Source organism: Numida meleagris, chromosome Z (assembly GCF_002078875.1).
Source record: "Numida meleagris isolate 19003 breed g44 Domestic line chromosome Z, NumMel1.0, whole genome shotgun sequence".
Taxonomy (NCBI): Eukaryota; Metazoa; Chordata; class Aves; order Galliformes; family Numididae; genus Numida; species Numida meleagris.
In genome coordinates, this window is record NC_034438.1 from 1417936 (window position 1) to 1432396 (window position 14461).

Consider the following 14461-nt stretch of genomic DNA (forward strand, 5'->3'; position numbering starts at 1 on the left):
CTGTTGATAGGTTCTACCAGCAGAACTCAAGTCTATGGATTAACGTCCCCATATCCAGAACATTCTGCCGCACCCAGCAGTGGGTCAGCGAAAATACGAGTAGAGATACAAGTAAGAAGTTGGGTGCGTTCTGGAAATTAGCCCTAATTTCATGCTGCATGTGACACAGAATTTCCAAAGCAACTTGTAAGTAGGACTCACTGCCTCTCTGCAGCCTGGTGCTCTGACTCTGCCCGAGCTGCTGCAGCACACCCAGCACCCCTGTAGCAAAGTTGCACTGGAGGATGCTCATCCTCCATCCGTGGAGGGGATGGTGCTAAGGTGTGCCCAAAGAGATGGACCAGATGCAACCCATGAGACCTTAAAGTGCAGACAGAACAAGGACTTGTGCACCTCCAATGGGAAGAATCTCTGTTTCAGGATATGACACAACGAGGGAGAGCCCCCCAAAGGGCGAAGGATTTCCTTCCATACGCTCACACTGTATTTTCCCCTATGCTCCCATATACCGCATTCCAAAGAGCTATCTAAAGCAGGAGAGTGCTGAGGAGCAGCACCACCACTGCTGCACAACCACCTTCACATCCAGTTCATGACACATCAGGGTTAGAGCAGCTGCCAGGGAGCATTTCACTTGTCAGTGCTGAACAAGACAAATGGCCACCCGTAACTGCATGGCTCCTGGTTCCCATGGGCACACAGGGCTGTGCACGCCAGGGTGAGAGCACTTCCAAATCATGCAGTATTTTACTAAAATACAGAATCAAAATAAAAGGCAAAGCACCAAACCAAGTGTTTCACTGGGTCTTCCAGCTCGGAGCACACGGTGCTAGGCACAGCTGGTGGCCCCAAAAACGCAGTCCCAGTGCACTGGGAAACTCCCTTTGATTCTTCAGTTATTCCAATGGTTCTCCAGGGAAAACAGCCTCATTCTGTGGACTCACTGGCTTGTTATCAGCTGGCCCCTGTGCCTTTTCCCTGTGACCTAAAGCCCAGACAGATAGAGCACATAAGAGAAAACAGCTGCTTTCAGGACTGAGGCACTGGGAAGGGAAATTCTGAGGCTCAAACTGACCTCTTCAACAGCACTGCTTCAATGAAGGTCTCATCCCGCCCTTCCCCTTCACTCACTGTGGTCATTTAACCACTAAAAGCAGCTGTAGGGACAGATCCAGAGAAGAATCAGGCTGGAGAAAAGGAGCAAGTGCAGCAGTGCTACGTACAAGACACGTGCATCGCAGAGGGGAACATCTGGATCAGCACATGGTTGCTTCTGGGCAGCCCTTTATGTTGGAGCTCGGTGCTTTCAGAAGCTCCTTTTCTAAGATCTGAGCCCTGTGTACACGTGGGTGGTTTCTGCCCACACCAGCACCCACCTGCCACGCTGGGAGGACCTTCTCGATGTCGTTCAGGTTGATGCTGTCACCATCTTCGTACTTCCCTTTTCCAAGCCTGCGGCAGAGAGAGAGCAAACAGAAACAGTGAAACCTCACCGGAACCCATGTTAATTCTCTATTACGGCACACAGGGAGGATGAACTCTCACTGCAGAAGGCCCTCATAGAGACAAAGATGTCTCTGAAGTCAACAATTTCATTTCCAAAACACGCCTACATGGGCACAAAGCCACTCACACCAAACGAGACGCTGCCCACAAGCCTATCCCCCTGCACTGTGCCTGTCCACTGCATTACGGTGCTCTTGGCAACAGCAGCAGTGAGAAACTGACGGCAGCAACGCAAGCGATTCAGTTCCCAAGGAAAACTAAACAGCCCACCAGGAAAAAAAAAACGGGGATGGAAAAAAACGAATGAAAAATGATCCTTCCAAAGCCTCCACAGAAGCTGCAGTTCCCTGCTGAGGGAGGTGGCAGCGAGCAGCCACAAACACGAACCTCGAACGGGAGAGAAGCAGTAAACAGCAATCAGAACGAGTGCAAACATACACTGCAAAATATAAACTCAGGGAGAGAAACCGAGCATCCACAGACCAGATCCACAGGTGACAGCACAAGGATAATTAGCAAGTTTTGCCTGTATCAAGAAATTAAAAAAATAAATTGATAACATAGGTCTACTGCTAGCTGAAGGCAGGAGACTTGATAAAGAAGAAAAAATCATCAGTAAGCATTGACTAACTGCATCCATAAAGAACTGGGGGTGACTTATGATGCACAAAGGATAATGAATTTTTCTGCTGATTAGTGACAAGATGCTGTTGATCAACATTCAGCAGGCAGAAACTGTGACAGCAACAGGGGCAGGTCGTCAGTGCTTGAAGTCCAAGAAGGACTGACGTGACAGCAAACGTAAAATGATTTTTAAAAGTCCAGGAAGAGTGGAACGTGCTCAAGCACCAAACCTGAAAACCAGCAGGCTGAATGGCAACCTCCTCAGCCCCGCGGGGCAGAAACATGGGGCTCAGCTGAAAGAGGACTGGAGTTTAATTAACACCTAATCACTTCGAGGGAAATCAGGTGTGTTCAACAGTTGAGTTTGCATTGGATGAAACAGTGATCTGTGTGGGCAGTGCTTATGCTCTGTTCCTCTACAGAAGCCCTGTCACTTGTGGGAATTCTAACCATGACTTTCCCTAAAACATTCTTAAATGTAGCTTGGATCCAGCGTGGCTTAGAAACGGGAATTCTACAAAGCAATGCAAAATACACCAAGCAGCACTGCTCTAACCCAGGGGAGCCAAAGATGATGAAGTTCTCAGACCCTGAATGTGGCCCAACTCTTCCAGGTCCTCCATATGGACCATGCTGCCATGCCAGCATTCCCATTCTGCAAAGAAGTTCCCATCTTGCTGGAGAGCATGGCCTCAGTTGTAGCTCTGGGGCTGGGATAACCGCATGCACGTGGCACTCACCCTTCTCTGTCGATGTGGGGCAGTGGGTGTTTGGAGGTGTTCCGGAGCTTCCTGTGGAATTGGCTGAAATCTAGTTTTTCGGGCTGCAGGTCCCACGTCGCACCACTGGGAGGGGAAAACAAAGAGGGACCAGGAGAGTGAGTGCACTGCTAATTCAATAAAACCATACTAAGAGCAAAGGAGCAAACTGGAGTCTGCACATGAGGACAGCTGGTGCTTTGGAGGCACCACCTGTGTAGAGCATGATGCTGCAGGCCTCCAACTTCACATTGCTATGCTATGCTTTTTTTTTTTTGTGTTGCTTGCACTAAATCCATAGTTTTGATGCAGATGCATCATGAAGACCACACGCCTTGCTACCTGCATTTGCACTTTGTACCAAGGCAGTACTGCAGCAGAGGCTGCTCCAGCTTGTGCAATGCAGAGGCTCTCCCCACCCCAGTGACTAGGAGCAAGTCTCAGGTGAGAGCTCGACCCCTGCAATGCTGCAGGCACAGCACAGCAGGGCGTACCACTGGACAGAAGGCACATTTCACTGCCTGAGCACTCGCTGCTTGAGCAGGGAAGCACGCTTGTTTTTCTCACGCTGAAGCAGCAGCTCTGCTCAGCAGCTGCAGAGCAAACACATGATCAGAGCAGCAGTTAATGGAAGAGAGAAGGACAGGAGCAGAGCTCACAGCTCAGTCTCGCCTGTGCAGCTTTCAGACGATTGCAAACAGTCCTGTCACTGCCTCTTTGAGACATTTGGGCTGCAGGACTCTCCCAAGCACACACAGTGCTTTAAGTACGTTCACAGAATCACTAAGGTTGGAAAAGACCTCCACGATCCCCATGCCCAACCCCAACCCACCCCCACCATGCCCACTGACCACATCCCTCAGTGCCACCTCTCCACAGCTCTTGGACACCTCCAAGGATGAGGACTCCACCACCCCCCCGGGCAGCCTGGACCAGCGCCTGACTGCTCTTTGGAGAAGAAAATTCTCCTAATATCCAACCAGGAAGTTGGTTGTTGGTGCTTAGTGCCATGGACTACGTGAGGAGCAGCGATGAAGGCCATGTGGCAGCACTCACCTGAGCACCCACAGGATGGCCCCCTGCACAAACTTCTAACATCAGCTTACCTGAAGGAATCAAAGGTGTTGGCAGCCCAGATGTCGGTGCCCAGCATGTCGAGGGAGCCCTCCTTGTTGCCATTCTAGAAAGGATGGAGAGGCGGTTACATGGTGCAAGGCTCTGCTCCGCACCCTTCATTCCCCACTTCCACATCTCAACCAGAGGCCTTGCTAGGACACACAGACCCCTTGCTAGCTACAAAAGTGCACTTGGAGGCAGGAAGGGAAGGTTTCAGCCTTTGAGATGCAAAGCTATGGACAACACAGAGCAGACAACACGTGGGATGACGCTGGTCCCATCCTTCTACCCAACATCCACAGCCAATGTGGGCATGCGGCTGCCAAGAAACAGAGACCCAGTGGGCAGGTTGGCATTCTGACCACAAAATTCCAGCTGGTTGATGTGGGGAGGCACCTCCAAGGTGACCTGGTCCAACCAAGGTCAAGAAGGGCCACCGAGAGCCAGATGTCCAGGGCCACGTCCAGATGGCTCTAATACCTCCAAGGGCTGCCACCAACAAGCACACGGAAAGCCTTTAGTGAAGCATGAAGTGAAACACCTCATTATTTCACCATTAGGGTGACTGCACCTTCAAGGAGTCATGGTGACACTACTTCGCCTTGCTCTACCAGTGTCCCACAGTAGGACACAGCCCCACATTGAAGCTCCTGACACCACTGAAGCCTCCAGCTGCCTGCATCCCAAAGGGTTATGGAGGGACAAGGCATGAGCAGGCTGCAGGTGTTTGGAGGGCAGGAACTGCAAACCATTGGAAAGCATCACACTCAGTGCACATACATTTTTTAATTCCCCTGAGAAGCAAAACTATTACAGTACAATCAGATGGAATTGTAAGAAACCTCAATAGACTGCAAATTGGATTTTGTAATGCAGCTGCTTTTTGCAAAATGGGCAACCCAACAGAAAAGCATCTAAACCAAGACCCTAAATTGCTTCTCGTCCTCCGCAGCCCTTCTACAATCACCAGCCCCCGCATGTCCTCCCCACAAGCAGAGGGCTGCCCTCATCGCCCATTACAAGCAGACAGCAGCAAAGAGGTGCAGCACGTTGCGTTTTGTCAGGGCCACGCATGAAATCAGACTCGACTCAGACTCACGTGGGATGGATATGTGACTTTCTGTTCACAGAACACTTACCTATTACCAGTACTCTCCAACAAACAGGTTTGTCTCCTCAGAGACACAACACTCTTGCAACGCATTGTGTTCTGAAACTGCTGCCCAAATTCAGCTCAGCATGGAGCTTCTCAAGAGCCCTTCTTGAATCCCGAGACAAAGTGCTCAGCTTCTAAAGCTGCCTCAAACCAGTTTGGATGCGGTCAGTTTGGACCCAATTCCCAGCAATTAGAGGAAATTGCAGGGCTGCTTCCCATGCAGCGGCACAGGAGGAGGACAGAGAGGTGCAAGTGCTCAGGCAGTGTCTGGGTGCTCCCACCCAAACCGGGCTGCAGCTCCTGGTCCTCCCAGCCCACATCCCCACCAGCTCTCGGGGATGCTCCAGGTTACCAGCCCAACTCCCTGACAAAAGGCACCGGGGCCATTTAGATAACGAGATCTGTCATTGAGTCCTGAGTCACTGTGGTCATTCCAAGTCCTCGCTGCCTAAGATGACCTGCCTTGGCAACTTGATTGTGCCTTGGGTTGCCAGCAGCTGCTAACCTGCCCCCAGCATGCTGCTGAGACTCAGCCATAGGGCTGAAAAAGCCAATTCTCAAGTCCAGGAGAAAAAAATAAATTGCAAGTATTTAAGAGAAGCAGTTCCTTGCTGTCATTTCCCCCAGGAATGCAATTACAGAGCTGAGCAGTTTTAATGCGAAGCTCCCCATGACCCAGCTCTCAGCTTTAGATACTAATTTTCACTGTGAAGGGGTTAGAACTGCTGCAAATTAATTAAGCCAACAGGAACGATGATTGAGCGACGCACTGGTGAGAATGTCATCAGTGCACAGAGACAGCAGAGATTCAGTAAAATGAACCCTATCCCCAGGATGGTTTAAACGCATTTTCATAACCTGTGTCCTCCAGATCCCATGAGCACACACTCAGGTGACCAAAACTACACCCATCACCCAGAACACACAGTGACAGGGACAGTGCGTGCCGCCCACCACGTGGACTCTGCCTGTTTACTTACGCATGCAACCTCAGCAAATTCTCAGCGAAGTCAGCATTTAGATGCAGGCAGCACTTCTTTTTTTTTTTTTTTTTTTTTTTTTTTCCAAAGCCAGCTCAGTGTTACACCGGTTTCTCCTGCCACTCCTCATTACCATTCCCCAGCGAATCTCTACAAATGCAAAATCACGCTCCCCGTGGCACGACGGCAGCAACGTGTCTCATCACCACGCTTTGCGCTAATAGAGAACAGCACCAAGCGGTCTCGATGCTGTCTGCGGTATAAATGGAGGGATTACCCCGTGCCATGCGCTGCTGGAGCAGAAACCTCCTTCTCATTCAATCCTCAGCCCCAAACCATCACAGCACACGCTCAGGACATTTCCTCAAGCTCTCCAAGATGCTTAAGATGCAAGAACGGACCAGGACTTTGAATGCTGGCCCCAGCCTCAGGCACAACCAACGCTCGTGCATGCAGATGGAGGTCCCTGAATTCAGGCAGGGAAAGGCCCTAAAACCACATCAGAAGCAAATTCCCCATGATTTTTTCTAGGGCAGGAAGGTAACTTCCCATCTAGCCCCCGAAAGCTGTTGGTCTCAGGGTCACGATGTAACACCACTTACTTGCCATTCCCTCCTATGTCAACCTCTAACAAAGACTCACCAAAAAAAAATAATGACAGGCATCTCTTAATTCCCCGGATCCGAAGCGCCCCAGGATTTCAAGGAAAAAAAAGCAAATTTCCTTTGCACTCAACCACCTGGCTACAGCCTTCTGGGCCAACAGAACGGCACGCGTTGGCAGAACCCGAGGCCGAAGGACAGCCACACTCCTCAGCAGCCAGGTGCTGGGCAAGGCACGAAGCGGGCAGCTCCTCGTACACCGGCAAGCATCACAGCCCTGGGTGGAGGCACACACACAGCGCACACCATCGGAAACCTCTGATAGACAGCAAGCAGAGGACACGACGCCGGCACCCAGCTCTCCCCGCGGCTACCAGGTGTACCTTGGTGGCGTGCCTGAACTGGCTGCTCCTCCCGCGGCTGCCAGACCTCGATCCAGAGCCACACCTGGAACCTGACCCCGGCCGCGATCCTGCGCTCCCACCGCTGCTGTGATCCCAGTCTTCCTGGAACAACAAACAGCTGGCTTTAGTCAAGGGCAGTGCCATCCCGCACCCATGGAAACCACCGAGTTGGCCAACCAGAAGAGCTCCTGCTCCAGAGCCATGCACACCAGCACCTCAAGAACCATGCCCGTGCACCGTGGCCCTACTCTTGCATCGTCTTTGAGCCCTTCTGCAATTCTGGATGGAATTTTCTCACATTGCAAAGAGATAAAAAACGACCATAAGATTTGACTCCAGTCAACCAGATCACGCACGGAGAAAAATAATACCTCCGATGGCTTCAGGACGGTTCATCATACACCACCACTGATCTACATCCCCTAAAACGGCAGATATATCCTTAATTCCTGCCAACCTCCACGCCCCAAATCAGCCCTTCATTCAGGTCTTCCCTCTGCTTAGCCCACAGCTGGTTCAGCTCCCCATACATCTGGCAATACCTGGGCTTCACCAGCCAGATGCTCTAACCCAGTCACTCCTGCCCCTTCAGGGGTTGTCCCTAATGTCCTCCTTTCTTCTCCTCACACTTGTTCTGTGGTCAAACATCCTGCAGCTTTCTTGTTCAGTCAGCACCCTGCAGGGCAAGATGAATGAGCCAAAACCAGAATAACCAACTCAACCAGCCCTATGTACCCAAACAACACGAGGCGCTTGGGGAGAAAGGGGTTTTTGTCAGGGTAATTGCTCCTAAAGCTTTCCTCAGAGGCTTCCAAAACGCTTCGGCAGTGACCTGAGATGATTAAAAATCCCCAAATCAAAGAATGCAGAACATTCAACTCTTATTATGCCAAAAATTTGGAAGGTGATTAATTCTGGGCACAGCCCATGTCCTGGTTGGGTCTCCTGTGCTCCTCCACCTGCCGGGGCTGGAGGATTTACCCAACACAAGAGGCTGGAGGTAAGGTGCAGGATTTACCCAACATGAGGCAAAACGCATCACCGCCCATTTCTGCACGGCCCCACTGCATGTTCTGCATCCTCAAAGCCAGCAAGCCCAAACACCTCGTGGCTGCTATATCCTAAAGTCAGTGCTAACTCCAAAAGGGGGTAAGTCAACCAGCTTTTGAGTTGCATATAGAGGAAGTCTGAGAAGCTGTGGTTGCTCCCGTGAGCTGTAACGCCAATGGCAGGAAGCTCCTTCTTTCCTCCTCGCCACAATGCAATCCAAACCTACCAGTGGTTATATGCTCCCACCCTTTTTCCCTTGGGACCCAGAAGACAAGGACTCTCCCAGTCTCTTCCAACACCCTGAAGATCTGTGAGCTCTCGTTCCCAGCTTTCAGCAGGCTCCAGGCCTACATTCACCACCAGGCCAGGGGATCTCCATCCCAAACTTTGGGGTTGGAGACAAACAGCTCTTTGAGAGAGCGATTGCCAGCAGCCGCTCTTATCCATGCAAATCCTCCCAGCCAAGCTCTGCAGCCCCTTAGGAGCAGTGAGGCTGTGCATGTCAACCCTGCCAGCCACCCTCCTAGCTGTCACATCTAACATTTACATTTTAATTAGCAATAATCACATGTTTCACTTCTACTGCAATTTTCACCTTCGCAGTGCTTTGCGGTGCGAACTAATTAATCCTGCTCCCTCTGCCAGCTCGAGAGTTATTTCTTCCTGGTGCTTCAGTGCACGTTGGAAAACCTCATTCGCAGAAGGGGAAAGCCTTCCCTGATGAGCATGCAATAAATGGAAGCTCTGCAATCCCCAAGTGGCTGTCCTCACTGAAAGGTAAAGGTTGGTCTGTTGGGGAATCCACCACGGAAGACAACATCGGATTCCGACGGCGATTTGTGTTACAGAAAATCTCCCACACCCAACATACAGCCCAAGGTAGGGCAGGTAAAAGGGTCTTCTCAGGACATGAGCCTCAAGCTGCAGATGAGAGATGGCCACCGGCATGACCTATCCCAACACAGCACCTACAGCGTGCTCCTAGACCAAGCTGGAGGGTGTCCTACAAGCCCACCAAGGATTTCAGGCCCTTCTAGACCTATTCAAGAGCATGCACTCTACTTCTTTCCCACGGAAAAATAACTATTTACAATATAAATAATTATTTCAATATTTTAAAACTAGGGGAAAAGTAAATATTTCAGTTGGGACAGATGTCCAGCTTCATTATTCTCAAGGCATAAAGCCACAACAAAAACAGAAAATCTCCCCTATAAAAACACCGTGAAGAAAAAAAAACAACCAGGTACAAAAAGACAAGTAGATACAATAAGAGAGATGAAGAAACAATTCCCTTTCCAAATAATTTGTGTCTTGAGGTGGAGTGTTTCTTGGCTGCTTGGTGCCTGATGAGGGCACACTACCATAGCTCCTGCTCTTAGTTATGCAAGTCCTCTGTAAAACAGCTGCTGAACAGCTGCTTAAAGCAGACTGCTCAGGACAAGCATTTCTGGAGCTCAGTCCCCAAAATATGGGCTCCCAAGGAGATGAGCCACGGGGTCAAGGTGAAAGACACAGCTGTGCTGAATTCTGATGCAGTTGCTGGTGGAACTTTTTGGGACGCTGCAAGCGTGGGTGCAGAACAGCAGAGGATGTATGCTTGCAGGGACTGGTCCACACCTCCAATATCCTGTCTGTACAGGTCATAGAGTCACAGAACCAATCAGGTTGGAAAGCACCTCCAAGATGCCCAAGTTCAACCTCTACCCACCCCCACCATGCCCACCGACCATGTTCCCAAGTGCCACATCTCCACCACCTCCCTGGGCAACCTGTACCAGTGCATCACTGCTCTTTGGAGAAGAAATCATTCCTAACATCCAACCTGAACCTCCCCTGGTGCAACCTCGGGCCATTACCTCTCATCCTATTGCTAATTTCCTGGGAGTATTGCTAGTTAGCTGGAAGCACCTCTTATAAAACCAGGCACATGAAAGTCACATCCTACACTCAATCTCAAATGTCTATTTTTTTTAAAAAGACGTTAAGCCAGTGCATAATTAAAAACCCAACAGAACAGTCCTGGGACCAAACAGACTCCAACAGGGAAGGTGACAGAGTCCCTTGTGCCAGGACAGGCAGGGACACAGATGTGTTGGACAGCAAAGATCACCCTTGAGAAGCTCTGGCTGTAGACTGGTTCCAATCTGCAAGTTACCATGAGAAACTTCCTAAAATACAGGAATGGCCATCGGAGACCAAAGGTCCATCTGGTTTCCCTCAGCAGCAGTAGCAGATGTGATGGACAGAGCTCAGGACCAAAGGTCTCAGTGACATCCAACACGTTTACTTTTGGAATAGGCATCTCCCAGACAAACACTGACGTGCCAAAACCTGGAGGGTATGGAGATGATTTAGGGAGAGTATAAAGAGTATGGAGGGGATAAATCAACCACCAAACACAAGGTCGTTCCTTTATACAGGGTGCTGCTGCAACCCAGCCAGAAGCCCCAGAGCAAGCTGAACCGAAGCTAAATGGTTTAATTTCTTTCTCAGCAGCCAAGATTGAGCAGATCTGTATTCACTGCACGGAGGCAGCGTCAGCAGCAGTTACAGATGGAACGCCACTTAGTGACCGGTTCTGCCAGCGCTGCTCTTTGATCACCATTGAGGGCTGGTCACCTCACCTAGAGCTTTAATTTCTTCTCCTTGAGGCAGGGCTGCACCAACCTGCATTCCCTGGCAGAGCCTCAAAGTGACTCCCTGACTTTCGCCTTCTCTTTCTCTGTTGGGAATGAGACAAAGCAAACGGCTGTGTCTGGCTGCACCCACTTGCCCCAGCAGCCCTTCAATGTGACAGCCAAGCACAACCCAAAAAATCCCCTAGAAACCACACAATGAGGCACACAAGGCCAGCTGGCTCAGAACAGCTATCCATGCTGTCAGCCTCCTGCCCTCCAAAACAAGGTGACAAAGCAGCCCCAGAACACGATCCCGGGGGAAAGGGGAGGGAGGGGAGAGGTGGTGAACCCCAATCTGTCTCCAGGATTACCTCAGCAAGAAAATCACCACTCTTCAGATCCAAGGATGGGCAACCTAAACCAGACATCAGCTGTCACATCAGCATGGGAAATGAATTACATCCTCGGTAAGAAAATCTTGGCAGCCTCTACGTATGGATATGGACTATTCGGTGGGCAAGGAATTGGCTGGATGGTGGCAGCCAGAGGGACGTGGTCTATGTCCAGGTGGAGGTGGTGATAATGGTGTCCCTGAGGGGTCCATCCAACTACCAGTGCTCTTCAACACCTTCATCTATGACACAGATGACGGGATTGAGTGCACCCTCAGCAGTTTGCAGATGACACCACGCTGAGTGGTGCACTGACAACAGAAGGAAGGGATGTCATCCAGAGGGGCCTGGACAGGCTGGAGAAGTGGGCCCATGTGAACCTATGAGGTTACACAAAGCCACGTGCAGGGTGTAGGGTCGGGGCAGTCACAGGCATGGGTGCAGACTGGGAGAACTCTCTGAGAGCAGCCCTGCAGAGAAGATGTGGAATACTTTTAAGTGTTCCTGTATTCAATTGCACTGTCCAAAATACACTCCATTACAGCATTTTAAAGCATAAAAGAGTATTGTATAGAGTTCTGTGAGGGGCAGTCCTCTATTACTGGTACCTGCCATGCATGACAGCTTGCTGTTAGATCCCAACACTGAGGCACTTCATTGCAGGCCATACAAAATCTAAGCAGCCACCTTTGCCACCACCTCTTCCTCCCCCAAACCCATTAATTTGTTTCTGTGGCAGCACGGGAATGGCAATCTGCATTGATGCTGACTTTGTGTGTTGCACTTTTAGGTCTCACGTTGCACTGAAAACTGCTGCTCCCCAACAGAGTCAACCATCTTCGTACATCAACACAACTTCCTACGGTTGGAAGCCAAGTGCTCATCACCAGAGGGGGGTTTTGAGGTTCAAGTGAGTCACTGAGAAGCGTGTCCCGAGGGATTTGAGTGGGTCTGCTCCAATCCCAGCCCACCCCCAGCAGTCAGACACCCCCAGAGCTGAGCATCCCCAGATGCCCTCTGCCTGCACAATGCTGGGAGACAACACGCAGCATCTCCCACAGGGACGCATTCTGACACCAGCACAGCACTGAGCATCTCTTAGTCACTGAGGACAAGGCTTCATGTGGACGAGCTTTGGCTTGGTGGAGGCATGGGAGCTTCTCATACTTTCGGTATCAAGGCTTGTGTTCATGACCTTCAACTGGAGAAGCCCCCGAGGCTCCTGGTCCCCCGAGGCTCCTGGGTCCTGACAAGTCCCCAGGGCACATGGAGGGACATGGAGACGGCTGTGGAGCTGCTGCCAGGCTTCTCATGTCCCAGAGCTCCATGGATATCACCACGCATAACACACCACAAGCCTTTTGCTTAATGAATTGCTCTCAGAAAGATATCAAAGCTTCGGCCCCACGAGGGAAATGCAAATAGGGTATTACATAAAATCTTCGCGCTGGGTCTTTTTAGAACAATAGAATAAAATCTAAACATGAAAAGATTTGAAATGTTACCGCTGTCCAAACTTTCCTCATTGACAGTGGCACAGACAGTACCATACATATATCAGCAGGCTGGTTTTCCCCCCACAGACCATTGGCTTCCACCCCAAAGGGCCCTCTGGGGGCACTGCCCACTGCACTGCAGAAGTAACACAGGGCTCAGTGCCACGCTGCACAGCAAACCAAAGCGTTTCCCAGGAGGCAGCCAGGAGAATGATAGCTGAGCAGAATGTAACTGTGAGACTGGGCTCCCCTCAGCACACCAGGACTTCACGCGACCTATGTCAGGAGATCCCCCATGAGCACCAGCAGCACGGCCTGGGCTTTCCTCCCCGCAGCCACCGGAGCTCACTGCACAATGCAGGAAGCCCAGCTGGCAGGAAAATGCGAAAATCAAAGAGTTCCACTTTCCAATAAAAACTCTGCAAATCCGTAACAAATCACAGCGAAAAACAAAAGGTAACATCATCCCTCAGGAAATAATTAGCCAGCTTTTTTGTTCCCAAGCAGGTTGGAAGAGGGAGTGATAATTTACGTGCAAGACAAAAACCTCATTAACGTTTTTTCTTTCGACTCTACCAGTGAGAAGAACCAGCATCCAAAAAGAGTAATGCATTGAACCCCACTCTCACCAGCAGTGTATGGCTGTATATCTGTAGCAGAAAGAGAAATGCTGCCTGGGCAGCAGAACAATAGCGTGCAGCTCCTCTCTGGTGCCAAGGAAAATTTGTTCCTCGCTGTTAAAGGAAGCCCAACACAGAGAGAGATAATTACGAGCTCTGCTGCAAGCTGGGAGAGAGCCCAAACGTGGGGAAAGCAGAGCAGAGAGCACAGCCTGGGCATACATGGATGTCAGCTGTGCCTTAGCTTCCCTCAGGGCAGACATTGCCAGTAGGGTTTATAGATATATGGCCACGGTACAAAGGGATCGTGCAGACATCTTGCTGGCCACTGGTATCTGCTGGGGGTAATCCCAGGACGGACACTGTACTGGTCAGCCACCCCCAGTAACGTGACCACCTCGCTATTAAACTGATGAATTGGAGCTCGCCTTCATGCGAGCTTCTTTGGGTTGGTACATCTTATGCAGAAGCGCTGGCACTTTGGCATAACGCATCCACATGCTGGGATGCAGCTCATCTCCTGTGGCTTTTGGTGGCGGAGCAGAGGGAAAAGGTGTCTTGTAGAACCATGGGATGGTTGGGTTGGGGGGGTCCTTAAAGACCACAGAACTGTAGGATCCCAGAATGGCTGTGTTGGAAGGGAACCCTAAACACCTCCAACCTCACTTCTGCTGTGGGCTGGCTGCACCCCCCCAGCTCAGGCTGCCCAGGGCCCCATCCATGGCCTTGGACAGCTCCAGGGATGGGGCACCCACAGCTCTGGGCAGCAGTGCCGGGGCCTCACCGTCACTTAACCTAAATTTCCCCTCTTTTCAAACCATTCCCCCTTGACCCATCACTACCTGCCAACATAGCAAGCCGGTCCCTCTCCTGTTCATAACCTCCCTCGAAGCACTGGAAGGTCTCCCCAGAGCCCCCTCTTCTCCAGACTGAACACCCCCAGTTCCCTCAGCCTGTCCTCAGGAGAGGTGCTCCAGCCCTCTGAGCATCTTGGTGCCTCCTCTGGGCCCGCTCTGACAGCCTTCCTGTGCTGGGGGCCACACTCTCAATGCAGTGCTGCAGGTGGGCTCTCACTGCAGCTCCCAAAGCGCGATGCTGCTCCCCCAAGGCTCCCTGCTCCAGACAGCACTGCTGGC

General features: G+C 51.0%; 1 protein-coding gene across 7 annotated transcripts in view; it reads right to left on the bottom strand.

Annotated features, from left to right (window-relative positions):
- Nucleotides 1-14461, bottom strand: part of CTIF (cap binding complex dependent translation initiation factor) — a 99146-nt gene that overhangs the window by 63083 nt on the left and 21602 nt on the right. For 4 of the 7 annotated variants that reach the window (XM_021379958.1, XM_021379955.1, XM_021379954.1 and 1 more), the window contains 4 exons: nucleotides 7126-7248; nucleotides 3995-4068; nucleotides 2871-2975; nucleotides 1377-1452 (listed from right to left, as the gene is read on the bottom strand). In XM_021379958.1, coding sequence (XP_021235633.1) covers nucleotides 1377-1452; nucleotides 2871-2975; nucleotides 3995-4068; nucleotides 7126-7248 — 378 coding nt within the window. The remainder of the gene's footprint in view (nucleotides 1-1376; nucleotides 1453-2870; nucleotides 2976-3994; nucleotides 4069-7125; nucleotides 7249-14461) is intronic. The other 3 variants (XM_021379957.1, XM_021379959.1, XM_021379956.1) reach the window with 1 other exon arrangement.